Source organism: Boleophthalmus pectinirostris, unplaced genomic scaffold (assembly GCF_026225935.1).
Source record: "Boleophthalmus pectinirostris isolate CB_2022bp ecotype Guang Dong unplaced genomic scaffold, ASM2622593v1 HiC_scaffold_10, whole genome shotgun sequence".
In the NCBI taxonomy this organism is placed as follows: Eukaryota; Metazoa; Chordata; class Actinopteri; order Gobiiformes; family Gobiidae; genus Boleophthalmus; species Boleophthalmus pectinirostris.
In genome coordinates, this window is record NW_026570971.1 from 34664131 (window position 1) to 34691798 (window position 27668).

The 27668-nt window shown below is 38.3% G+C and overlaps 2 protein-coding genes across 3 annotated transcripts; one reads left to right on the plus strand and one right to left on the minus strand.

Annotated features, from left to right (window-relative positions):
- Window positions 1-4487: 4487 nt before the first annotated feature.
- Window positions 4488-12862, minus strand: LOC110166487 (putative deoxyribonuclease TATDN3). Of its 2 annotated transcripts, none has more exons than XM_020931732.2 (10): window positions 12744-12862; window positions 12624-12656; window positions 12449-12522; window positions 12280-12364; window positions 10891-10953; window positions 10666-10775; window positions 9537-9592; window positions 9334-9446; window positions 8695-8772; window positions 4488-5824 (listed from the first exon to the last, which is right to left on the minus strand). In XM_020931732.2, exons 1-10 carry the CDS (start codon window positions 12795-12797, stop codon window positions 5681-5683), a joined length of 810 nt encoding a protein of 269 aa, XP_020787391.1. In that variant the 5' UTR covers window positions 12798-12862; the 3' UTR covers window positions 4488-5680. The 2 variants fall into 2 exon arrangements, with proteins under 2 accessions (XP_020787391.1, XP_020787390.1); XM_020931731.2 differs by having other exon boundaries at window positions 8695-8775.
- A 173-nt stretch (window positions 12863-13035) lies between these two features.
- On the plus strand, window positions 13036-27180 carry fuca2 (alpha-L-fucosidase 2). Its single transcript, XM_020931720.2, has 7 exons — window positions 13036-13323; window positions 15745-15929; window positions 17034-17373; window positions 20114-20324; window positions 21781-21971; window positions 22896-23004; window positions 26667-27180. Exons 1-7 carry the CDS (start codon window positions 13136-13138, stop codon window positions 26802-26804), a joined length of 1362 nt encoding a protein of 453 aa, XP_020787379.2. The 5' UTR covers window positions 13036-13135; the 3' UTR covers window positions 26805-27180.
- Window positions 27181-27668: the final 488 nt, after the last annotated feature.

A 27668-nucleotide genomic window follows, 5' to 3' on the forward strand; every position in this document is an offset into this window, starting at 1 on the left:
GCCTGAAGCGACCCCGGGAGGAGGGCCACAAACTCCGGGTCCAATCAGAAGATGTTCCGCGGAGGAGAGGAGGCTGCGGACTGGCTCCTCCGCGCGTCACTCATGCTCAAAGCGCGCGTCTGGAGAGGGAGTGGCCAGTGCGTAAAAGTGCACACATGGCGAATTCACAGACATCTCCGGGCAAGTATTTGATACAGTGGTTCTCTCTGTTCACACAGAAGATTTCCTGTTTGAGTTTCCTATAGATGAACCCAGCCTGAGCTGCAGTGGCATCACATGTTTGTACAGAAACCAGTGGACTGTCAGAGAGATTTTCATTCTGTGGTCTACATGTGAGCAGAGATGAGACGAGGATGAAAAAACACACTTCAAAATAAGTACAAGTACAAAGTAGTGTCACAAATCCAATTAAATAAGAGTAAAGTGTTTAAGTAAAACTATTACTCAAGTAAGTAACTGGACATTACATCTGATTTATCATGTTAATGCAATTTGAAGGACAAAACATTAAATAATGCACAAAATCTGATATTTTCAGAGGATGGACCATAAAAATGAGAAAAATTACATTATATCTGAAGGAACTGCAAGAAACACAAATGTTCAAATCTCTTCATATTGTCACATAAAACCTTTGTCACTTCAGACTCACAGGAACTACAACTTTTACTCAAGTAAAAGTACTGTTACACTGTGTAAGAGTAAAAGTATGCTGTTAGAAAACTACTCTGGTAAATGTAACTGAGTATTCCCCATCTCTGCAGGTGAAAGGATAAACACATAGTGACTTATAAGTTGAAACACAAATCCAAGCGTCTGTAGAGACTGTTTCAGGGTTAGTGGGAGTCAGTCTCTTTGTGTTGTTTATTTTTTAGTGTGGAGAGTAAAAAACAAACCTCCACCTGATTTCTTATTGAACTAAGACCTGTTCATTTCTAATCAGTATTTCTCACTTTAGTCTGCAGGATATGGACATAAATGCTTTCAGTGCTACTTTTGAGGAAAATAACCTTTTTCCTCGCATGTTCGTTAGTTTCTGCTTAGACAAAAAATTACACTTGAAACAGAAATAAAGTCCAGATAATTGACTTATTCCAATATTAGAAAAGTCATACTTGTACAAGGAGTCTGTGCTGACATTCCCAAGCAGAGACTGAATATTTACGCCTATACAATGATTTTTATACACAAACTATAGTGGGAGGCGACCGTGGTTTAGACTTGGTGCCTCTTCGTTGGTGCACAGTCAGCCAGGCCTCTTGGTACGTTGCACAATCTTATCCGATTGTGACAAGGATCCCCCGGATCCATAGCAGTAGTTATCCACCACCTAAGCCTAGTTATTTATCCTAACACTACACATGAGAGATTCCCTCTTAGATAACATATTTTATACAACATTAAACCAGCAGTGGTGCAATGGACAGTACAGATTCTACTGATTTGTTATTTACTGCATCACAGAGTTGGTAGAGCAGCTGTATACACGTCTACTGCTGTTCATGTAGCACCAGGTTTAGGGTAGTTATACATTACTCACAAAAATGTCAGGAGCACTAGAGCAGGGGTCTCCAACCTGTAACTCTTCAGCCCCGTCCAAGTCACTCACCAAAGGATTTCTAAATGACACATATTGTGCTGAATAAGTCAAATTTGATGAATTAAATGCATTTTACCATTGTACAAGTATCGTTTTGATGTCTGACGTTGTGCACTAATAAATGGATAATGGTTTATGTTTTATAGACATCTAACTGGACCTCATCTAAGGCTCACCGTAGCTCTTATTTCTCTGACATTTTCGTTTTGTAAAAGTAGCTCACTGGAGGAAAAAGTTGGAGACCTCCTGAAATCTCCTCCATGCTCTGAAGATTGTACTGAGGGACACATTAAATCTCTGAAATGACACGTTTCGGAGTTACACTGCGTAACTTGTGTAGGGTTAAGGAATGGCCTCATACTCCAGCCAAAGCAGCACTAGCGGAAAACCAGACAAAAACACCAAAATCACCAAAACTTGAAATGAAACCAGCAAAACCAGTCGTGTTTTAGAGGTTGTCTCACAGGTGGCGCTCTAGTGCATCTGTTCATTTCCATCAAGAGGAGCATCTTTTTATTCCTAAGACGTTGTTCTGTCCAGATTTGTATAGACAAGCAGGTGACCAAAAAGTTACATATTGCTGGGACACTTTTTCATTCCACAATTGCCCTGGGGATGACCAACAGAAACGTGGCTGTAAATCTGCCCCAACAGCCCCTCCAACCAGTGTATTCACTCAGGTACTTTGATTTGAATCCTACTAATATATAGTACAGAATAGCAGTACTCTAACTTGAGTAATAGTTGTACTTCCTCTTCCCACTGTGAGTGAGTCTAAAGTGACTAAAGCTTTATGTGACAATCTGAAATCATTTGAACATTTGTGTTTCTTTCAATCGCTCCTTCAGATCTGATTTAGTTGACTCATGTTTGTGTTTCTCATTTGAAATGACCAGATTTTGTGCATTATTAACAATTACATAACTTCACATTTTAAATCAGAGCTCCAAACCTAATGTACTTGAATTATTGCCATTTCATTCTTTCTATAGTTTGGTTTTAAATACAAATGTACTCCACAGGTTTGCCCAGGGTTTGACCTCACAGGGATGACTGCTGTGCCTCCTGTTCAAAGGTTTGATGTGGTTCGCTCCCATTTAAAAAACATTTATTGTTGTTACTAAATTCAAACCAGATGGAGAACATTAAAGCCCCATCTAGTGGTTACTTTTAGATATTGCACTTGTATCTGTAACACCTAACAAGCACATCCACTTTTCATGTCCATTTGTGTCTGTAACTACTCAAGTAAAATCCAAAATAACTTTAAAGAGACACTGTGTAACTTTCTGGAGGTGTCACCTGTATGATTCCATGGAAATAGAAAGTTAAAACCATATTTTGGAACATCCTCCATGAAAATAGATTTGTTTAATATCTATTATTAAAAAAAAAGACACTCCTGCTCACCCACTGCATCAGAATATAGAGGGACAGATAATACTCCCTACAAATGTACAACAACTCACCCACTGCACCAGACTATAGAGGGACAGATAATACTCCCTACAACTACATAACAACTCACCCACTGCACCAGACTATAGAAGGACAGATAATACTCCCTACAACTGTATAACAATTCACCCACTGCACCAGACTAGAGAGCACACGTGTCAAACATAAGGCCCGGGGGCCAGATCCGGCCCTCCAAGACCTTTAATGTGGCCCTCGGCTGATTTTCTGCTTAAATATTTGAATTATATTTTCTATTCAAATATTGGTAATTTTCTGCGTCACTTAACATAGCAGCATCTCCAGAGCCTCTGTGCGTGGCCCCTCCCACCAGAGCAGCACAAAAGAACACTTGGCTCTTTCCAAACAATCCTTTTTGACTGTTGACCGTGACCCTCATCAGCAAAATGTCAAAAATAAGAAAAGTGGATGCTGAGTGCAGGATTTTCCAAGAAAAATTGATTTATTCCTATTTGCATACAAGTCAGTGTTAAAACATTGTGTTGAAATAGAATTTTTCTTAAAGTTTCAGGTTGTTCATAATATTATAATATTTTGTAAAAGAAAGAGTTCATCAATTAAAAAAGATTTCTGTAATAGATTTGTGTTTCTCTGCACAAATATTTGAACTTATTGTTATTTTTGGGGTTTATATGACATGAGTTTTCTGATCTGGCCCATTTGGGATCAAAGTAGTTTGGATACGGCCCCCGGACCAAAATGAGTTTGACACCCCTGCTATAGAGGGACAGATAATACTCCCTACAACTGTATAACAATTCACCCACTGCACCAGACTATAGAGGGACATATAATACTCCCTACAACTGTACAACAACCCATGCACTGACTATAGAAGGACAGAGGAGATTTTATTTTGATTGATTTTATGTTTTATTACTTATCTATTTTATTTTGACTTGTACATTTACATTTACATATTTATGTCTTATTTGTCATTTATCATTTGGAATTATTACCTTTTATATTGTTTCTCTTTGTTATTATATTATATTGTGATGTATGAGCTACTGTGTCAAAATCATTTCTCTTGTGGGTCAATAAAATGTCTAATAATAGGTCTAAGCCTAATACAATACTGTGGAACCTTATAGCCAAAAGAACAATATTTCCATGGAAACAAGCTTCTCCGGGCCAAGTAAGAGTCAGGTTTGTGGGCATGTCTGCTCACAATAAGAACACATGCTTTTCAGATCAGTAAAAACATCCAAATTGAAAAATAATGTTATTTTAGTCTAAAACATTACACAGTGAAACTTTAAATAGCCAAAAAATCTAATAATAAGAAGAATTTGTATCACAATTATGATCCAAAAATCAGATCATGAAATTTGAGAAGAGTTGCCGTAATAGTTACAGCTGGAAGAACTATTAGCACCTGAAACACCTTGTAAATAATATTCCAGGTCACTGTATTTTACATCATTTATTAACAACCTCCAAATTATCTTTACATTTTATATACACACATGTTTAAGACATTTGGTTAATAATGGTGATATTCCAGTGGCTGTTTCCTTGTGGACGCTCATGTTTAAGCTGCACTGTGTAACTTTTCTGGTGGGGGCTCCGTCAGATGTTTTTGTCCATGGAGATGTTGCTTTCACTGGAATGTTTCACAGTATGCAGTGTTAGGGAGTAATGGATAATGTGTACCAGAGTTATGTAATCAGAGTACAAATTATGAGTAACTGTATTCAGTTACAGTTACTGTTTAAGTGAGTGGTCATTAGATTACAGTTACTTGGTTGAAATAAATGGATTACATGACCGTATTTTGTTTTCACATTTTGGGCTATATCCCTTTTTTTTCTCCCGGTAATTCCACTCATTGCCGGACACTAAACCAGGTCTAAAACCAGGTCTAAAACCAGGTCTAAAACCAGGTCTAAACAAGGTCTAAACTAGGGCTAAACCAGGACTAAAACAGGACTAAATCCAATCTAAACCCGGTCTAAACCCAGGTCCAAACCAGGTCTAAACAAGGTCTAAACTAGGACTAAACCAGGTCTAAACCAGGTCTAAAACCAGGACTAAAACCAGGTCTAAACTATGTCTCAAACAGGATTTAACAGGGCTAAACCATGCTGCCTCCTCTTCTATTAATAATATTTTTAATTTGGTTCAGTAAAGTCTGGGCTTTTTATTGTCTTTTTGCAGACAAAACATCTTATGTGAAGACTTCCTAGTCTTTGCTTCTCTACAGTAAACCAAGTAATCCAAAGTATTCAGATTACGTTACTCACCTCAAGTAACTTAATGGATTCCGTTACAAACTACATTTTGGGGTATGTAATCTGTAATCTGTAGGGGAATACATTTTAAAAGTAACTGTCCCAACACTGACAGTATGGCATTAAATCTTTCTATCTTCACGTTATCCAAATCAGACCAAGTTACAGGTCAGATCTGTGGAGAGGCGACCCCGCTCACTCTTTTTTTTTTTTTTTTTAGGTGTTTCCGAGCTCTAAAAGCACCTGTGATTGAATAAATGTAAGGTAGTGCTGTTTAATGTCACACTGTGGAACATTCCAGGTAGAACAATGACATCTCCATAGAAACAAGCGGGTGACGGATCCAATCAAAAAGTTACCCAGTGCATCTTTAAAGTCTTATTTTGGTTTTGAGTTTGGGGAAGAGTCTGAGTGCGTTTTGAGTGGTCGCCTCCATCACTCGCTCCAGAGAAACTCCCTTCACTTTCGCCACGTACTCGGCCGACACTCTGATGTTCTGTGGCTCGTTCCTCACCTGCAACGACAAAGGTCAAAGGGCTCATATTAAACTATTTTCTGATTTTGTTATAATGTTTCCTCATCGCAAACAGACCTGGAGTTGTGTTTTGTTTCATTCACAAAACCTGTATATTAAGGAAAACAGAAAACACTGTGTTCCACCTTGTGATGACTGTTTTTAAACTCCACACACCTTCACTACAATCATTTGGATCATTTCAGCCCTGGAATTACCATCTCTACTGACGGTAGAACGGTAAAAAGGAGCTGTTGAAAACTACCACTACATAACATCACAAAGTGGAACAGAGCATTTTGAGCATTGGAGATGTAGACAGACTACTACTACTACTAATAATAATAAGAAGAAGAATGGGTGTGTAGACTCCTGTAAGTATCTTGGCACAGTCTTTCATTCTAAATTGAGCTTTGACGATAATTGTAGTGTTGTGTGTAAAAGAGGCACCAGCGCCTTCATTGTCTGAGGAAATTATCCTTCTACCATGTAGATAAACCATGACGACACTGGTCAATAAAATGTTTATGGAATCAGTTTGAACTTTTTCATTGGTCTTATGGTTTGGGTAGCCTGATTCATCAGCCGGTTTGACCTCACAGTGTTAGAATTTGTTCGCCTGACAGAAGGTGAGTACTTTTTATCATTCAACCAATCCTTGTTATTTGGTCGTGACGTATGCAATGCGTGACTAACGGGGTTAACTGGTATATGAAGCTTTTCCTAAATCCCATAGGAAGAAGGACAATAACGTCTTTCCCCTTGATAAAATTCACCAAACATTCTCTTTGTTCGGCTTTAAATCCTCGATCTTGGGAGTAGTTGCCAATACAGAATGTCTGTCTCTTCTCTGATTGGCTGGTGCCTGGACTTGTACTTCCGGGGGTTTTGTGAACCGTTTAGTGTATTTTGATTCCTGACCTAGTCACTGGAGAGAAATGAAATTAAGCAGAGGCACTAGGTGGGGTCAGCCTGACTATGGTTTGGGAGCATCTCTGCTAAAAACAAGAGCTCCCTGAATCAGTTGGTTAAATGGGTGAGTGAGGTGATTGTCCCTCCTCAGAGCCGCCTGGACTCTCTGCACTCAAGACACTTACAGAGGACGTCCCAGAGGATTCTACAAGACGTGCAACATCCACTAAACTCAGAGTTTCAGCTGCTTCCCTAGATCTAGAATGAATTGTTTTAAGGAGCTTTGTTCCAGCTGCTGTCATACTTATGAATACATTATAATCTATTTATCTATTGATTTTAGTACGTTTAATATTTATTGTGATCTTAGCCAAGTATGATGGATGAATTGAATGAATTATTTATGGAACAAAGCCTTTCTGCACTGGAGCTCTGTAACACTTTATTTGTAATTGTGTTTTTATATGTGTTTATTGTACATAATATAGATGAATAAAATGTGAAATGTGGGATCTGCCTCTCAAATCTGCAAAAGAAATTTACCTACGGGTATGAATAAAATAAGTAACTCAACCTAAACTAATAGAGGGTTACTCAAATGTGTGAATGAAACAAAACACATCTCCAGGTCAGGTTTTGAGGAGATAACAACATTAGAACATGGCTTAAAGCTCACAAGAGTCAACTCGTGATATAAGACCTTTGTTAATCCATTGTGAGGAAATTCTTATTGAGGACAACATGAGCTGGAGGGTTTGACTCATTGTGCATGTTTTGGGTTGATGGGGGAAACAGGAATGCCCACAGGAAACCCACCCAGGCTTCTTACTGTGAGGTGTGAGTGCTACCCACATTTTAAACACCTCTGAGAACTTTACATCTGAGAAAAGCCTGAAGACAGACATGATACACTAATACTAAACATGTTTATAAAGGTCTAAGTTGCAGAGTTATTTTGTTGTTTAACACATATTACGTAAAAACGTGATCATTGTGCCTATTCACATTGTGAGGGATCTATACAGCTCTGGAAAAAAATAAGAGACCTTGCTTCCTTCTGCTCTGACAATGTTCCTCAACTCTGAGGACAGTTTTTTCCAGCAGGACAATGCTCAAATGCCACACAGCTCTGTCAATTAAGGTGTGGATGAAGGACCACCAGATCAAGACCTTGTCATGTCCAGCCCAATCTCCAGACCTGAACTCCACTGAAAACCTCTGGAACGTGATCAAGAGGAAGATGAACGGTCATCAGGGTTATTCCACCAAATATTGATTTCTGAACTCTTCCTAAGTTAAAACATTAGTATTGTGTTGTTTTAAAATGAATATGATCTTCTTTTCTTTGCATTGTTTGAGATCTGAAACCATTGCATCTTTTTTGTTCTTTTGACCATTTGTCATTTTCTGCAAATAAATGCTCAAAATGATAATATTTTTATTTGAAATTTGTGAGAAATGTTGTCAGTAGTTTATAGAATGAAACAAAAATGTTAATTTTACTCAAACACATACCTATAAGTAGTAAAATCAGAGAAAGTAATAATTTTGCAGTGGTCTCTTATTTTTTCCCAGAGCTGTATATGATTTAGGTCAAAATAACATTGATTTTGGTTACTTTTTAATTTTTCATTTACTTTTATTTGGTCAATGTATAACTCATGATTGTCTATACACATTAAACTAAGTCAGATGTTCATAAAACAAAGAATTTTCAGTCTGTATCACTTCAAATTCAAAAGTCAATGACCAAAAAAATGGCAAAATCTAAAGATTGTAGTTCATTTGTATCCTATAATAATTTAGTATCACTTTACATTATTAAGTTTTTAATAGTTGAGCAAAGAAGGCAAATAGTGTGTAGTCTGGCGCCATCTGGTGGACATATAGGAAATAATAACTTTCTTTTTTGCAATGTTTCTTTCAATTTCAGTAGAGCAAATGAATCAAAGTCAAACCTGTTTTTCTGGGCCCAGTGCAGGTGAGTCCGTCTCCAGGCAAATATTCTCCAGAGGAAGCTGCTTCACCAGTTTCTGCTTCTTAGAGAAAAATAGAGAGAAAAATAAACATTCATTCAGTCATTAACAGAGAGTGTGAAAATCCAACCACCAACAACAAATTCAACATTATGACCAAAAAATGTTGATAATAAAGGTCCTATATTATGTAAAATTAACCTTAGTGAAGTTTACGCCAAATTATAATGTTGTTCCCTCCTCAAAAACAGACCTGGAGTTGTGGTTTGTTTCATTCGCACATGTTTGAGTACATCCCCAAAGCTCAAAACACTCAGTTCCACTTTGTGATGTCATGAAGCAGTAGTTTTCAAGTTCCTTTTACCTTTATTTCAGCAGAGATTGACAATTCCAGGCGTGAAATGATCCAACTGATTCTAGTGAAGGCGTATGGAGTTTAAAAACACACTGGAGCACAGAGTTTTCTTTTTGAGAGAAGAACTCAGCATAAATACACAGAGTTTTATGTGTTAAACTTGTGTGAATGAAACAAAACACAACTCCCGGTCTGTTTGTGATGAGGAAACTACATTAGAACATAGATCAGGGCCCTTTATCTCTGTCTCCCTTGGACAGTTTTACCTGTTCACTGCGGATTATAGAAGGAGGGATGGAGAAGAAGTATCCAGCCTTTACTCCCTCCATCGCTACAGACGGTTTCCCATCGAAGGCATGAAGCAGAGCTCTCTCCACTCCTGAAAATATTTTAGACAGACATAGTTTTAACATGTATACATTGTTTTGGGCAAAGTTTTACTATTTAATTGCCTTAGTAGATTTCTTACCGAGCTCTTTGAGGAGGTGGATGGTGGGTCTTCCTGCCGATCGAGAGTGGACGTTTCTAGTTTGTAAAAGAAATTATAATTTTTATTGTAGTACTGTATTTTTGTAACAATTTAACAATGTACAGGGTGTCCCAAAAATTTGACATCATTTCACAGGTCAGTAATTTTAGCAATTCTTGTTGATATAACCTCAAGTTTTCACAGAATGTACAAAAACAAATCATATTTTATATTTAATGTTTTTTTGTTGTTCTGTTTTCAGGTTGAGCCATTCACTCCCAAAGAGAAGTCATTTTGTGTCTTAGAATCTGCTGCACATATTCACCCAAGACTGTGCAGCTTCAATGCAACATTTGGAAAAACTTTACCAACTGGTAAACAAATTTGGACTTGGGACCAAAAATGTAAAGAGGAAGTCTGATTAAGCAGGGCTAAAGGATCTGGTACGCCAAACCGTGATTCAAGGAATCTGGGTTTCTCAACTTGTTCTCCTTACACACTTCTTGGGGCTTCGCAAGAGTTTTTCACAAACTTGCTCGACCTTCTCTTCTGATGATGATGTTGGTGCCAGATCCTTTAGTCCTGCATAAGATCCTTCCTCTTAAAATTGTTGGTACAAAGTCCAAATTTGTTTACCAGTTGGTGAAGTTTTTACAACTTTTGCATATTCCAAGACACAAAATGACTTCTTTTTGGGAGTGAACAGCTCAACTTGAAAACAGCACTGTGTAACTTTTCTGGCAGAGGGCTCGCTAATTATTACAGTTACTATTATTGCTTTATCTCTAATTCCAAAGTATGGCATTAAACTTTTCAATCTAAATAGAAACAAGCAGGAGACACCACCGGGATAGAAAAACACCCATAATTTAACAAATGCATCCTGTATACATTTAATACCACACTGTGGAATATTACAGGTAAAACAATAGCATCTTCAGCCTGAAAAGTTCCGCAGTGCATCTTTAAATCTAGGGTTATAAAGGACTAAAGAAATTCTTAAAAACGGGGTGCTCTCAAACCTATTCCATATCTGTGTATCTAACTCAAACTGCACTCACAAGACTACACCTGCAGCGGGTTTTACAATTCAATTTATATTTTTGCCTTGTGCCGTCCTGTCTCTTACATTGGTAGGTCCAGCTGTTTGGCGATCTCCACTTGTTTAATCAGGACCTGTCTCTGTTTTTCTTTATCTTCATCTCTGCTCACGAAACGAGGAGTGAAATCCAGACCGACCTAAAATACAAAGAGTAAATCTACAAAATTAGAATAATCAAAAATAACCCACTTCCCCTTCCCCTTTGACTGAAATAAAAGGTAATAACAACAGACAAATAAACAAAACTGCTACCTCTCCAATGGCAACGAGCTGGTCTTTGTACTTTTCTATGATCGGTAAAGCAGCATCCAGATCCTGAGAGAGAGAGAAATATTATTAGATTATATTTAGTTATGAAAATCTTCTACATTTCACCTTTAAAAATTGATGAATATTTAGTAACGTGAAGCTAAAATCCTTTGTTCAACACAGTGATAAATAAACTTTCAAACATTAGTGCCCTAGAATACAAGACCATTTCAAGAGAGCTGATAAATCCTATTGGCTATTACATCCAGGGCAGTAGAGAGAGAGGGGGGAACATAGGAGTCTGTTGTCCTAGGCCCCAGGGTTTGAGGGGCTCAGAACTGGACCTCTTCCTATTTATTTACATTAGAGGGGGATCCATGTGAGGCTTTCGGGTCTGGACCCCCAAATTTCTATCGACAGGCCTGATTACGTCTAGTCATACTGTATAAGTAACAACTTTGGTTTAAAAATTATAAAATTAGAATTACACAGTCCAAAATATTAGCTTTTCTTCATACATGTGTAAGCTCAGTTCAGGGAAACACTCACACTAACACCAAAAGTTTGCCTGTGCTGTCATTACTGCTTGCGTTCTGACTATATATATATATATATATATATATATATATATATATATATATATATATATATATATATATATATATATATATATATATATATATATATATATATATATATATATACATATAAAATATATATATATTTATATATTTATTTATTTATAAGGGAAGACTCTTGAGATGTAACACTTTGTTTGAGAGGGGGTCCTAAATACATTAACAAAAATAGCATTTACAGAAAAGAAAGAACAAATCAAAACAAAACAAAAGACTAACACAACACAAGATTCACACTATACAATACAGGATCCTAAGATATACATCTCTCTGATTTTATCATCCCCACAAATATATTTGTAAATTATTGAAGAAAAAAGCAACTACAACTACATAAACAAAAGTGCATTTTTAAGGAAAACAGGAGCAGGACGTTTGTAAGTATCTGAAGACTGACGCCTTAAACAGATGGATCTTTCTTTTTTTATGGTAGGAACATTAAAGAATAGTTTTTCAGTGTGATGTCAGTTATATGCTGATCTTAATGGAATTAGAAACTCTTTTAAGTAAGGTGGGAACTTTGGGTAATAACATTTAAACACTGTATATGCATACTGTACATACATACATACTATACTTGTGCCATTAAGCAAGGCAAATCTGTTGCAATGTGTGTTTGCTTGTGATTGGTGGTTGTATAAGTATAAGCAATTCCTGTTTTAATAATGTAGAACAGTAAACTAATAGTAGGAAATCTTCCTCAGTATAAACTTGTCCAGTTAAATATGATTCTAGTTTAACACTATATTCTTACCTGTGGATTTGCACCTCTCTGTTGTTCTGGTGAAACCTCTTGGACAGGATGAACTCCCAAACATGGAAAAATAAAACCTGGAAACCTAAAAAATAAAGAAGTGATTACATTTCTAACTAAAATGAAACTAAATAAAACTAAAACATACATTATATTACTCTTGTTTCACCTTTTTGACAGCTCTATGATCTTCTCAAACTCTCCAAAATGCTCAGATACTGCTAAAATTGCTAATAATCCAGCCTGGAACATAAAAATAACATGGGATTTTGTTACCACACAAATTTAAATGCGCTTTCACATTTTCTAGTATTAAATAAGGAAATAATATAGTGGTAACCTACCTTTTTAGATCTGTCAATCACATCGTCCAGGTCCTAACAAGGAACAAAAGCAACGGTTACTTTTCTTTTAATAAAACACAATTAAACAAAGCTTTATTAATGTTATATTTATTGTTAAACCTTGTCAAAATCCCCAGAAGAGATATGACAGTGACAGTCGATGTAGCCATTCATGTGGACGCTAGCTGCAAAACCAAAACATTAGCCGAAGGTTTCTACAGCGCATGCGTATCTGTTTTTGTGCGTTCGTTTTGTTACGTAGCGTCGTGCGGAGTTGAATTCAAAGCGTTATGTGCATGGATCTGGTTTATGTATCGCTCTTAACCCCGCCTTTGCGTATAGGTGTAGATATCAAGCGTCTATTTCTATGATAGGTCAAAAAAGTGCTAAAATCCCCTTCGACCGCCTTCTTTTGGTTTACTTCCTTGTTTATTCTCGTTCATCTTGTGATTTTGATGCCTTTACAACCCACTCACACGGGAAACTTTGGATTCCGTGTGTTTTAACCAGCCATGGCATCATCAGCAGTTTTAATATCTGTATTTTTGTTGATTTTAGGGGCTTGTGCAGCTAAATATGAACCAAATTGGGACTCCATTGACTCCAGACCTCTTCCTCCGTGGTTTGATCAGGCAAAGTTTGGTATTTTTATCCACTGGGGAGTCTTCTCCGTGCCCAGCTTTGGCAGCGAGTGGTTTTGGTGAGAAATGACACAAATATGATCTGCAATTAGTTATAACAGCTTGTGCATTGATAATAATTGACTTATTACACAGAATTGAAGTATAAGAGGCTATTTTTAATTATAGATAACTTGGTTTATTAATTTTATTTTTCGTTGTGTGTATAATCCCTCAGTCGTCCAAGTAGAATCCATGGCAAAAGGAGAAATTCAATTTGTCAACTGGACAAAAGTTAATTTGGTCGAATACATTTTGCAGCTCATCCAATCTGCTTCTTCAGTTCTAGTTTAAGATATTTCAGGATTCAGGACAAGATTAGGGTAACCAGACGTCCCTATTTACCTGGGACAGTCCCAGTTTTGAGCCCTGTGTCCCCTGTCCCCGCAGATTTATACAAAACCAGTGATTTTTCCCAATTTTATACAAGAAATGTCACAGGTGTCCCTATTTTTGACCAATCTGATCCTTGCCAACAGTAAAGAGAGACATAAATTGTCATTTATTTAGGTAAAATACAGAAAAGCTGCTTAAAAATGACAAAAACACAAAGAAATGTGACCATACTGACTCACATTAGGGCCAAGTGCAGAACAATTTTCCTTAATTACACCCTTGTTTCACAATGTAATTATTATTTTATTATTATGTGGCCATACCTGCTTGCGAAAGCTTGATCCCGTCACATCTCAGAAGCTCAGTAGGGTCCAGTCTGGTTAGTACTTAGATAGGAGACACTGGGAACATAATTTTTCCAGGTATTTTGGAGCTGAACATTCCAAGCACTCCAATTACATATCAATAGAAATAACCAGGAGATGAAAGTTCCACCAGAAACATTAGACAATGCACCTTTAATGGTCTGTTTCAGGGGTCAGGGGAAAAACAAAAACATGGCATGGCAAATAATGTGTTAAATGGGCCTGGTCAAGCAGAAGTAAACAGCAAGGCCAAAAATTCAAGTTAATGCATCTGATATAAAAATGTATTGAACAGATACATATGTACTCTAGTTTATGAAACTGTTGACCTTTTTTCTGTACCATTTTTGGTTCTAAAGTTCCATACGTTTTAAACAGACCATGTATGAAACATGGAACAAAAATTATTTCCCAAATTTCAAAGACCTGCAAATCATGTCAAATAAATGGATGTATTTCATCATATCTTGTGTTATTCCATCTTTGAACTGTTGATGAAGGTACATGAATTTTCAAAAAAAAGTATTTAAAATGATAAAAATTAACTTGGAAGGACTGACATATTTTATAGAAATAGTTTCCTTTCATTTTGAAGTAATATTAAAGTATTCAGAAGAAAAAAGTTGACAAATGATGTAAAATCCTGCACCTTCTACTTGTTTGCACAATTTTCCCTCCGTTACTTTTCCCTCCGTTACCATGATCTTTCTTAATAAAAAATCTCATTAGTCAAAAAGTAAGAGGTTTTTCAACCTAATCTTGCACCATATGGTAGAAAACTATATGAAGCAAATATTCAAACCAGTTTGTTAAGGATATGGAAGTGAGAACCAAGAGTTATCACTGTTTGGATTTATTGCCCAAAAAGTGCTGCATATTTCATTCCCTCCGTTACCAACATGAGTTTTTAAATTTTTTGTCAACAACTTGAAAGAATATCACAGGTTTAACTTGACCCTGTTGGAGTGTAACTCTTTCCTACATTCTGATACTTTACTTATTTCAATAGTTCCTCTAGTTTCTGAATAAGAACTATTTGATGTCAAAAGTCTGCCCCTGTTTCCCTCCGTTACCACTTCACGGGACCCAAATGCAGTTTCAACCCAGTCACTTTCCTTTTGTTAAGAAACTTTAATCTATAGTTTATAATGGAAGTAGTAATAAGTAGTAAATGAAAAAATCTCCAAATACTCAGTGCTGAAAACTGAGCAAAATATTATTGTTAGAACTAAAAAAAGTCAAATAAATTAGGAATTATTATATTATTTTGATTTTGAGGTACATTGTATAAGTTTTTGGTTGGAGATCCATGACCTGCGTGTTTCTATGGATATGTCATTGCTCTGATTGGAATGTTCCACAGTGTGACATTAAACAGCTCTACTAAGTTGTTTTATAGCTCAAAAATACCTTCATACATACCAAAAATATTTGTAAATACAGGTATTCTGGGTTGCCTCTCCACAGATCTGACCTGTAACTTGGTCTGGTTTGGTCTCCATGGTGATAGAAAGTTTAATTCTATACTGTGAAACCTTCCAGACAAGGGAATAACATCTCCATGGATAAAAGCATTTGATGAACCCTCCACCAGAAAAGTTACACAATGCATCTTTAAAATCAAAATAGTTCTCGATGCAAAACTTGAACTTAATTTCAACATGGTTAGAAAAAAACTGAAGTAAAGTGTGTGCATGTATTTTGTTATTCTAAAACCAATATTTTGGAATGTCCTTGTAGGTGTTACTGGCACAAAAAGTATCCAGCCTATGTGGACTTTATGAAGAAGAATTACCCTCCTGATTTCACGTACCAGGACTTTGCTCCTCTCTTCACTGCTGAATTCTTCGACGCCAATGAGTGGACGGACATCTTCTCTGCCTCAGGAGCCAAATACATCGTGCTCACAACAAAACACCACGAAGGTACTGACTGGAAAATAATAATTTCTATACACAACCTACTCTTCAATACATGATAGATAAAGTTATACCTTTTCAAGATAAATATTTATTGTTAGTAATTTTCCTAGTGGGAACTTTTCTTAAAGAGATAACAGCCTTCAGTTGAACCCAGACAAAACCAAGACTCTTATTGTTGCTCCAGAAAGCGCTGTACCCAACCTGAAACAGCACTGAGGTGTTCAGGGAAATTCAACTAAAAACAACTTGAGACATCTAGTAGTATTTTGTGCTGATGTGATGTCTTTAGAACACTACTCTAATCAACTCACTCAACTGCTTTTTCCAATTGCGAAACATATCTAAACTTCGCATGATGATTTCCAAAGATGAGTTGGAGATGGTAATCCATGCATTTGTGTCCTCCAGACTAAACTATTGTCAGTCTGTTGATCTGCCTGAGAAAGAAGGAACTTACCTGACTGCAGGTGGTCCAAAACTCTGCTGCAAGGTTCTGACCCTCACCAGCAGAAGAGCGCATATCAGTCCCATCTTAAAATGCTGGCTCCCTGTTCTTTTTCGTGTTCACTTCAAGATCCTGGTGCTGACCTTTAGGGCCCTACATGACCAGACTCCTGTCTCCATCGCAGATCTGATAAAGTCATACATCTCGGCCTGTAGCCTGAGGTCTACCTGCCAAAACCTACTAATGGTCCCACGGACAAGTTTTAAAACACAAGGCGACAGATCCTTGGCAAGCAGGCCAAGATACAGATCAGATCAATGGAGAGGCGGGCCCAATGACGTGAGAATGGTTGTTTTTAAAAGTATTTCTGAACAATGAAATCACCTCTAATGAAACAAAAGCTGAAAAGACTTGTAATGCCATACTGTGGAACATACCAAGCCAAGCAATAACATCTTTCTAAAGACCGATCTGATCTGTACCTCAGCCTGTGTGCCTCCGTGGAGATAGAGAAGTTTAATGCTGTACTGTGGAACATTTCCGGATAAACATGTTTAGTACATCAACATGGAGACTAGCATGTGGCGTACCCTCCACCAGAAAAGTTACACAATGCACTTTTAAAATCCTGTCAAATTTGTGTTTTGAAATTTATCTTCCAGGTTTCACTTTGTGGGGGTCTAAAAACTCGTGGAATTGGAATGCGGTTGACGTTGGACCGAAGCGTGACCTGGTGGACGAGCTCTCCACGGCCGTGAGAGCTCACAGTGACCTGCGTTTGGGGCTCTACCACTCCCTCTTCGAATGGTTCAACCCACTGTTTCTAATAGACCAAGAGAATAAGTTCACCTCAAACGTCTTCCCCTCCACCAAAACTCTGCCCGAGCTGTACGAGCTGGTGAGCAAATACAAACCAGAGGTGCTGTGGTCGGACGGAGACGGAGACGCACCTGACAAATACTGGAACAGCACCGGGTTCCTCGCCTGGCTCTACAATGACAGGTCAGAGAGGGGGAATAGGCTGTTTATATAAATGTTCATATTAACCCACTCTATGTGATCCTATTTTTTTTATTTTGCTGTTTTCTCCGTAAATAAATTCCTATTCCTAATATGGACCTGGCTCCAAATTCACTCCAGTAACCGCTAGTATCGGTGAGCTTCATTTGACTGGAGCTGAATATCACACTCCCATAATTCAATTCATAACAGCTAATATTTCTTCTCAACTGACTTACCTGGTAAATTATTGAATAAATAAATAAATAAGGCGCACTTAAAATCCTTTCATTTTCTCAAAAATCTACAGTGCTCCTTATAATCTGGTGCGCCTTATGTATTAATTCTGGTTGTGTTTACTGACCTTGAACCGATTTTATGTGGTACACAGCGTTCAAAAATCTGTCAAAAAAATGACTTTGGTAAACTACGAAGCCGCACCGGTTGATGGATTGTCCGAGCATTATAGCTACTGTCATCTGGAGTCCTGTGGAGTTAGTTCCGACACAAGCTGCCGTGTCAGCGCACAAGGAGGAGTTGTTTTTTCAGTGCTTATAGTTTATGCAAATGAGCCATGTGGCTTTAAGTTTTGTTTTGTTTGGTTGGTTGTTTTGTTTCACTTAAAGGTTGTATAGAGGATTTTCCAAGGAACGAGAAATCCAGCGACTGTTTGTCCTTTTTCAAATGTTGCGCATGCGTGAAACCACCCCCCCTCCCCTACAGCTCCTACGTAGAAACGCCTCCTCCCGCCTCCTCTTTACGCCAGAAACAGGTTTGTTTACAGCCGGTGAGCTGCACATGACTTGTAAACAACTAACTACAGTGTTGGTTAGGCAAGACGGAGAAGTGAGGAGCGGGGGGAGCGGCTGCGCAGACATTTCGTTCGCGGACGAGAAGTGAGGAGCAGGGAGAAGAGCGGAGCAGGGAGAGAGGAGAGGAGAGGGGAGAGAGGAGAGGGGAGCGGTGCGCGGAGATTCCGTGCCCGGAGAAGTGAGGAGGAGCAGGGGAAGAGCGGAACGGAGGGAACGGGCAGCGGGGAGAGGAGCAGGAAAGGGTGCAGAGAAGAGTGCGCAAAGATTCTGTGCGAATGAACTAGCTACAACACGCAGCAGCAAGCGGACTCTTTCTTTGCCTTGAAAATTACGTTTTCAGACATAGGATATCGCTTTCGTGTCCTGAAAAACGTTTGACTAGCTCTTGGAAATAAAGTACGGTTTCATAATAAGCAGAAGTGACCTGTCCAGGAGTAATTTGGCGACCAGTGTGTCAGTCTTTAGACTCTTCGTCTGCTTCATTCGCGCCATCGCTGGAATGAATCTACAAGAATCACCTTAGTTTGGCTTCGCTGCTTTTCCCCTTGTCTTCTTCTTTCAGCAATCTCAAAAACGGACTTTCTTTTGCGGCTAACTGCTCCTGGATTCTTGTCTGCCATTGCAACAAACTTTGTGCGAACTGCGAGGAAGATATAAGTCAAAAAAGCCGCTAAGAACTGTTGCGTTGGTGGAGTAAACAGCGTCTGTGCGTCTTGCGTCTGTGGACTGCGTGACAGGCGTACGTAAACCACGTACCGGCGGCGCGCAGGCAAGTCAGTCACGCTAGAAACGTAGGGAGATTGATTGACAGCCTGTCAGCTAACAGATAACGAGGCAGTGTCGTTATCTATTGGCAAATGTTTATCTGTCCCCACCACGTCCAGAGTTGATGAATTTTTATTCTCTTTTTTTTTGGTCATCATAATTACAAGGCTACTGCACCTCTATAATGCTCATTATCATTAATCATTGACAATTTGAAACCAAAAAAATCCTCCATACAACCTTTACTGCGCCTTATAATCCAGTGCCCCTTATGTATGAAAATAGATGAGAGAATTCAACATTATTGATATTGTACCTTATAATCCGGTGTGCCTTATAGTCCAAAAAATACGGTAAATTAAGGTACACTTTATCGTATCGAGGGGAAATGTATATATGTATGTGTGTCTGGGTGGGTTTCCTCTGGGCACTCCTATTTCCTCCATCAACCCAAAACATGCACATAAGTCAAATCCTCCAGCTAACATAGTCCTGACCAAGACTAGACCAAGATCTGGAGATAGATCCCACTGCTCCTGACAGGTCTAACCCAGAGACACTGAAGACTGGGTCAAATGCAGAAGACCCATTTCTATAGAGGAATCAGGGTCTTCTAAAAATGACTAGCCACAGTTTTTAGGAGTAAAATCTGTAAAGCTATACTTCTGACTAAAAGTATTTGTACAGTATCTTTGGCCTTATCAAAATATCAATTATTATTATTACAGTAACGAGAGATTGGCATCCTCATTAGAGATGCACTGATCCAGCTTCTGTACTGATATCGATTCTTAAGCTTCTTAAGCTGCCAATTTTCCCACAAAAAAACACAGTTATGTTAATACAAATTTGATCCAAATGTGTTATGCAATTGCTACTGATCCTGCAAATAACAGCTTTGTATGAATAAAAGTTCAGTCCTAATCAAGTGTTGGTCATGTTGAAACAGAGGGACGACCCAAAATACAGGGCTGCTGTTAAAGTTCTTTAATAACAAAGAAAGAATGACCAAAGGTCCAAAAATTTAAACTGACTCTGACACTGACAATCGGCTCTATTCACACTTACATCACGAACCAGGAAGACAATTGGAAACATGTGATTTCAACTTCCGGTGTAGTTACCAAAGTAAATGTGATAAACCTTCTACTTCCTCTCCTCCTCAGTCCGGTGCGAGACACAGTGGTGACGAATGATCGCTGGGGGTTTGGTTCCATCTGCAAGCACGGAGGTTACTACACGTGTAGTGACAGATACCAGCCCGGGCACCTGCTCAAACACAAGTGGGAAAACTGCATGACCATCGACAAACAGAGCTGGGGCTACAGGCGGAACGCACCACTCAAGGACTACCTCACTATTCAAGAACTAGTGTCTGTGAGTACACAAACGTACACAAATATACATACAGTATTTTTTGTGAAATTATTCAGTTTCTGCCAGTACATGGAACTTGACTTAATGAGCAGAAATTAAAGCTAAACAGAACCGGAAAGAGCATATTATTGATGTTAAAACTCCCTTATTAATCAAATTTGACTCTTGTGATCTTTAAACTATGTTAGAATGTTGTTACCTCATCAAAAACAGATCAAAAGTTGTATTTTGTTTCATTCATAAAACTTAGTAAAGTTTAGTGGAGATTGGCAATTCCAGGTCTGAAATAATCCAAATGATTCTAGTGGCCATAGCGGCTTGTCAAAGCCTGATCCCATCAGATCTCAGAAGCTCAGCAGGACCTGGTCAGGACTTGGATGGAGACACTGGGAAATCAGGAGCCACAGGAGGCACCAGTGGCAAAAAATGGTCATTGTATCCATAGGCAAGACACTTCACCCACATTGCCTGGTATGAAAGTGGTGTGTGTGTGAGTGATGGTGGTGGTCGGAGCAGATTGGTCAGTCTGCCCCGGGCAGCTGTGGCTACAGTACTAGCTCATCACCACCATGTGTGGAGTGAATGAACAATGAATTGTAAAGTGCTTTGGGTATCTTGAAAGGCATAGCGCCATAAATGCAATGAATAATTAATTAATTAATTAATTAATAGTGAAAGTGTATGAATTTTAAACATACGCTGGAGCACTTTCTATATTACCACATGACATCACAAGGTGGAACAGAGTGGAAATAGGTCAGAAAACAGTGTGAAAGAAGATCCTGTCTGTGCTATCAATGCTGCAAAACATTTGCTCCAATAAGTTTTCCCTTTTCATGACTTTTTAAACTCTTTTGATAATTTTGAAAAATTGAGGATGGTTTATTTCTGCTCAGCCATTTATCTAACATTCCTAATTAAAATATTCTCTCATAAATATCAAACAAAACAACTAAAAAAAACACCTAAACTAAACATACTAAAGATGGTTAGGACTGTCACCATAATCACTATATCGACTTCAGATATAGTGAAGAAGTGAAGAATAGATCAGTATATACAAAGTATACATTGGAGCTCAGTATTTATCATTTGTACAATTTCTTTGCAATAATGGATAGATTTTTGCTGTTTTTAATTAATATGAGATAAGATTTGAGCTGTAGAGGGGAGAATAAATCACTTCTATGGCTGATTCTTGGTTCATTCTGTTATTTATTTGTTACAGCTCAGCCCTTTTAATGAGACTGTTCAAAATGGTTTACTTGGATTATCTTGTCTTGCTTTATTGTTATTGTGTCAGTTGCATAAAGTAGTTTTAATATTATCACTATATTTCTCTGTAGTGATATATTGTACATCAACAATTGTTATCCCGACAGACCTGGGACAATCTTCTCTCATATATCTCCTATTTGTAACTTTTCCATATTTCTTCTCCTCCTCCTGCTCTCAGTCTCTTGTAGAAACGGTCTCGTGCGGAGGAAACCTGCTCATGAACATCGGGCCCACTCACGATGGAAGGATCTCGCCCGTCTTTGAGGAGCGTCTGAGGCAGATGGGACAGTGGCTGAAGGTCAACGGAGAAGGAATCTACAACAGCTCAGCCTGGAGAGCACAAAACGACTCCACCACTGCAAACATATGGTACTGGACCGGGACTACAGCAGGACTGGACCATCAGGACTGGATCAGGACTGGACCAGGACTATAACAAGACTAAACCAAGACTAAACCAGGACTGGACCAGGACTAAACCAAGACTAAACCAGGACTGGACCAGGACTAAACCAAGACTAAACCAAGACTAAACCAGGACTAAACCAGGACTAAACCAGGACTAAACCGGGACTGGACCAGGACTGGACCAGGACCAGAGCACGACTGGAGCGGTACTGGACCAGGACTAGAGCGGGACTGGACCAGGACAAGAGCAGGACTAGAGTGGGACTGAACCAGGACTAGAGCAGCAACAGAACAGGACTGGACTAGGACTAAACCGGGACTGGACCAAGACTAAACCAGGACTGAACCAGGACTAAACCAAGACTAAATCAGGACTCGACCAGGACTGGACCAAGACTGGACCAGGGCTGAACTAGAACTAGACTAGGACTTGATCAGGACTGAACTAGGACTAGACCAGAACTTTACCAGGACTAAACCAAGACTAAACCAAGACTAAACCAGGACTGGACCACGACTGGATTAGGACTAGACCAGGATTGAACTCGGACTAGACCAGGACTGGATTGGGACTGGATTGGGACTGGACCAGAATTTGAATAGGACTGAAACTGGACTGAAGCAGGACTGAACCAGGACTGGACCAGGAGTAGACCAGGACTAGACCTGAACTAAACCAGGACTGAACCAGGACTAACGTGGACTGAAGCAGGACAGAACCAGGATTTAAACCAGACTTTCCAGTTCTACTATATTAATTCAATTTGCAAATATTTCACTTTGTAACTCTTCTGTTACCATGGAAATAATGAAGTGTGTGTGTGTGTGTGTCTGTGTGTGTGTCTGTGTGTCTGTGTGTGTGTGTGTGTGTGTGTATTTGGACAGGTACACGTGTAAGCCACAGGAGAAGGCCGTGTTTGCTTTTCTGCTGCAGTGGCCTGACTCTGGAGCCGTGGTCCTGGGTGAACCTGTGCCCACCGAGGGACAGACCCAGGTGAGAGAGAGAAAGGGAATCTAACCCGCTCTGTGTATGCCGCTGTGTCTATGAGCAAGGCACCTTTTTCTCTACTGGTCTCTATAAATCCCTCACAGAATGGTTTTGTTGTGGTGTGATCAGGTTACCTCAGCTCATGGGTTTCAGGCGTCAGGATTCTTGCCTGATTTGAAAAATGTGACACGCAGATGTACTTTACTTTACTTTGTTACAGTAATATAATATTTAGATTTGAAATGAGCTAAGTTTTCAATGGAGAAGGGTCCTCACAAAATCCTTCAAATCAGGAAGAAATCATTTCCTTGAAAGAGATGAATAGGCTGAGTTCACATGACATTTCACATTGTAGAATTTCTGTAGTTTGACCTGAGCTGGGGACAGGTCAGAATCCTCAGGTGGAGACTGTGAGATTGCAGATTTGTTGACCTGGTTTATGGTTCATATATATTAATGTTTAACATGCAGAGAATGAATTTCCCACATGAAGGATCAATAAACTATACCTTACATTACCTTCTCTGTCAACATAAAAAAACAAAAAAACAGAAGTGGAATTATTTTTTATTATTACATTATTCCTCATAGGAAAATAGTCTGTTTTCTCTTTCGTCAGAGCGTCCCATCAGTGGAACTCTGTGCCTGAAGCCATCAGAACATCTCCCTCATTCTCTGCTTTTAAAAAGAATGCTAAAAAGTGACTTTTAGAAATGCAAATGTGTGAACACTAAAACTTTTATTGTATTTTTGCAATCTTATTGTACATTTGTGTAATTTTTGATGTGTAACTTTTAAGTGTATTTTCTTTTAGGATGCCTTTTTCACATCTGGCAAAAGGACTACCGATTGCAAATTAGCTCTTATCAGCGAACTCGGGCACATTTACATTGTTTTGACGTTGATTAATGTGCATTGTCCCTTTTCAAATAAATAAAAAAATTAATACATTTTTTATTATAATCCATAGACTGTATAAAGAAGTGAACTAAGCGAGTGTGACGGCTCCCATAGTGCTCAGCTCAAATGAAGCTCGCAACGCTCACAGTTACAGAGGTGAATTTGGAGCCAGACTCTATATTAGGAATAGGACTTTTTTAGCGGACAAAATAAGTGAAATTAAAAACACCAGGATCATGTAGAGTGGGTTAATATGAACATTTAAGACCAAAATGACGAGGCTCATAGCAGCAGGTACAGACAGGGGCCACAATATTATAATGTAAGTCAGTGGGAGCCAGAGTCAGAAGGAGCCAGAAGAGCCACATGGGAACACATTGCTTTAACTATGTCCATTTATATATACAGTCTGTACAAGAGCTTCAGAAAGTGGTGCCATTATTTAACCCCAATGATGTGATTGTTGTCAGTTGAAAGGAATTTTAAACCATAAGATTCATATTATGACAAGTTTATGGAGCTAAACCAAACAAATAATGAGAACATTTCAGAAACAGTGAACCTCACACAGAATTATACAGGCCCCTGCCCCAAATTATGACATCATCACATTTTGGAACATTCACGCAAATGCATCTTATTCATTTCAGAGTTTCAGAATGATGAAAACCTTTGCCATAGTGCTGCCATAGTGTTGCCATAGTGATTAACAACTTAAAATATAATACTACATCTTGTGAATGGGGAAAAAGTCCTCAAAATGTTGCATATAACAGGATGTTTGAGCCAAATGATTACTTCCTGATTCAAATTATTTTGTGAGGACCTTTCCCTCATTCAAAGATGTTCATAGTTTGCAGTGACATCACGCTGGGGGTGTTCTGTATGCATCTCTACGGCGGAAAGTTCAGCAGTTCCCACGGTGACACAATAGACACATTAGCAAAGGCGACAAAAAAGTTTTAAGAACTCAAGAATAAGAGTGTTCTCGTCCTTTTTAGGTGTTTGATTTTCAACTAAAAGGTGAGAGCTTGTGACTGTCATTTTCTGTGTGAGACACTTATTTAAGCGCACAGATCCTCTCATCTGCTGTAGTTCCACACAAGTTCTTTCTGGTCAGGTTGTGTTCAAATAAATCTCATTAAAGTTGAAGCTGAGCTACAGAGCTTCAAGCAGAGTAGTGCTTCCAGTTAGCTTCACACCAGCTGCAAAGTATCAAGAATAAAATCTGAATATATGTTGACACCATTGCCATATCTTTAAATCTATAAATAGTGGTTATAACTGATTCCATAAGCCTACTCATGAAACCTATCACAGGAATGATTCTGTGTAAATATAAGAGGTGTAACAATATCCAAGTCTCACGATACAATATCATCACGGTATGAACCTCACAGTACGATATTTATTGCGATATCGTGTGAAAGCTCACGATATGGTGGTGAGGCTCATGATTAGGGATGTAACAATATCTAAATCTCTTGTTACTATACGCACTATAGGTCGCTCTGGTTTATAAGGTGCACTGTCATTGAATGGTCTATTTTCAAACTTTTTTCACATATAAACCACACTGGACTATAAGGCGCATTAAAAGAAACACAACAGTTAGATAAGTCAGTCAAACTTTATTTAACATGTTCACAATAACTCTCAACTTTGTTCAATTGTAACACGTAAAAAAAATACTGTCTGAGACGCTAAATTATTCATGTATTCACAATAAGTCATAATAGTTCAAACAGTTGGGTGATTCTGGCGTCCAGCACACCCACATCCCTCTCGTCATTCTCCGAGTCAGTGTGGTTACTGTTCCCTGGAGTTCAGTTCAGTGATGATTCTGGTCTTGGTGAAAGCTCGGACCACAGTTGATCCTGATCTTTAGCCCGGGCGTCCACGATCCGTTGGCAGATCGTGGTGTAAATGACTCGGCGCTGTCTCTCTGTCTTGGTGAATGTGTGTTTCTTCTCTCATCCACTGCTCCCACGCAGCTCGCACTTTCACTTTAGAACAGTCTTGAGTTTAAAGTGGGTGTTGTGAGTGTGTCTCTTTTCAGGTGCAGTTTGATTTTAAAAGGAATCACAGTCTGTATTACTCCTGATGCTCCTGACGATGGGAGCCGTAATGCTGCAAGTGGAGCGGCTTTGTACTTTACTAAAGTCGTACTAAGACACAACAATAAATTCATATATAAGACGCTCTGGATTATAAGGCGCACAGTCGTTTTACGATTAAATGAAAGGATTTTAAGTGCGCCCTATAGTGCAGAAAATACAGTATATTTTTACAATACACATCTCACAGTATGATATTTATTGTGATGTTTTATGGAGGCTACAAACTGTTAACATGCTACTTTTTCCTCCTCTAATCCAAAGAACTAAGACTTAAAGAAGTTTAGAGCTGTTATTTCTTCTTGTAGTCTGCACTGAAATGGAGCAAAGGATCATGGTCTATGTAGTTCCATCTGTCTTTTTTTTTTTTTTAGCTACTGTTGCACCGTAACAACTCTTCAATAACTCTTCAATTAAACAAAAAGACTTGTAACTCAATATATTGTGTTGGTCCACGATATTATTGTGAGAACTTTGATGATACGATATCACGATATTTCAGTTATTATTACATCCATAGTAAATAACAGAGTCATTTTCAGTACAATAAGTCAATAAGTAATATATAATAAACAAAATAAAGTAATAAATAAATAATATAATAAATAAAATAAAGTCTCATTCATTCTTTCCATGTTTTCTCTGGTGCAGGTGGAGCTGTTGGGGTACGGAGCTCTGAAATGGGAGTCAGTGAAACCCAGTGGAATAAAGGTGCACATGCCTACTCTGTCTTTAAACCAGATGCCCTGCCTGTGGGCCTGGACGCTCAAGATCACAGGAGCCGCTTAAACCTGTAAAACAAAGCACAATCTTAAATCTCTTTTAAAATAATGTAAATTTTGAAGTTTACGGGTTAAATATTTGGATATGAAGGGGAAAAATATGAAATGATTCTAGAAGATGCTGTTTTCAATCGTGTGGACTGCACTGAAATGAGAAGATGACATATTCCAGAAATGTCTTGTGTTGAATCAATGCAAATTTAACATTAAAAAGTGGCATTTTTAATCTTAATTTTTTGTACTTTCAATACAACAACGGTCTGTTTTGAGTTAGATTTACAAAACTGGTGAAGTGGTTCTGTATTTTGCACTATTATGAACTTTCTCAGGTTAAGTTGTTCTGTCTCAATTTTTAAATAAAAAAGTTGTGATTTTACATATAATTTTGTATACATTTCTTATTATATATAAAAAATAAATAAATATATATAAACTACAATAAGTACCACTATAGCTACAGATTTTACATAGATTTTACATAGGTGAAAGTACTAGAATGTTTTCTTATGGAACTTGTTAATATGTGTAATCCTGAAATCCTTTAGCCTGTTTCACAGCATCCTCTAATCCCAGACTAGATTTAAAGTGATAATGAAGATCTAATTAAAAGATTTTGCCTAATCTGATGGGATTATGAAGCTCTTAGACAGTTCAGCCTCTCATAAACTACACTGGTTCAAATACTCCAAATATCTGTCACAAAATCAATACATTCTGAGCTGGAATTTTACCTTGATTTAGCTGTTAATGGTGCACTGTGGAACTTTACTGGCAACGTGCTTGTCTCCATGGAGATGTTATTTCTTTGACAGGAATGTTCAACAGCATTACACTCCATAATACTCCATGGATTTAAGACACAGAGTCAGAT

Excerpts from the sequence above, each read along its gene's own strand:
- LOC110166487 (XM_020931731.2), bottom strand. The coding sequence starts at position 12,797 with ATGAATGGCTACATCGACTGTCACTGTCATATCTCTTCTGGGGATTTT. Across the intron at positions 10,954-12,279 it reads AGAGAGGTGCAAATCCACAG|GATCTGGATGCTGCTTTACC; the intron begins GTAAGAATATAG and ends TCTCTCTCTCAG. Across the intron at positions 9,593-10,665 it reads AAACAGCTGGACCTACCAAT|AAACGTCCACTCTCGATCGG; the intron begins GTAAGAGACAGG and ends TTTACAAACTAG.
- fuca2 (XM_020931720.2), top strand. The coding sequence starts at position 13,136 with ATGGCATCATCAGCAGTTTTAATATCTGTATTTTTGTTGATTTTAGGG. Across the intron at positions 13,324-15,744 it reads TTTGGCAGCGAGTGGTTTTG|GTGTTACTGGCACAAAAAGT; the intron begins GTGAGAAATGAC and ends ATGTCCTTGTAG. Across the intron at positions 15,930-17,033 it reads CACAACAAAACACCACGAAG|GTTTCACTTTGTGGGGGTCT; the intron begins GTACTGACTGGA and ends TTTATCTTCCAG.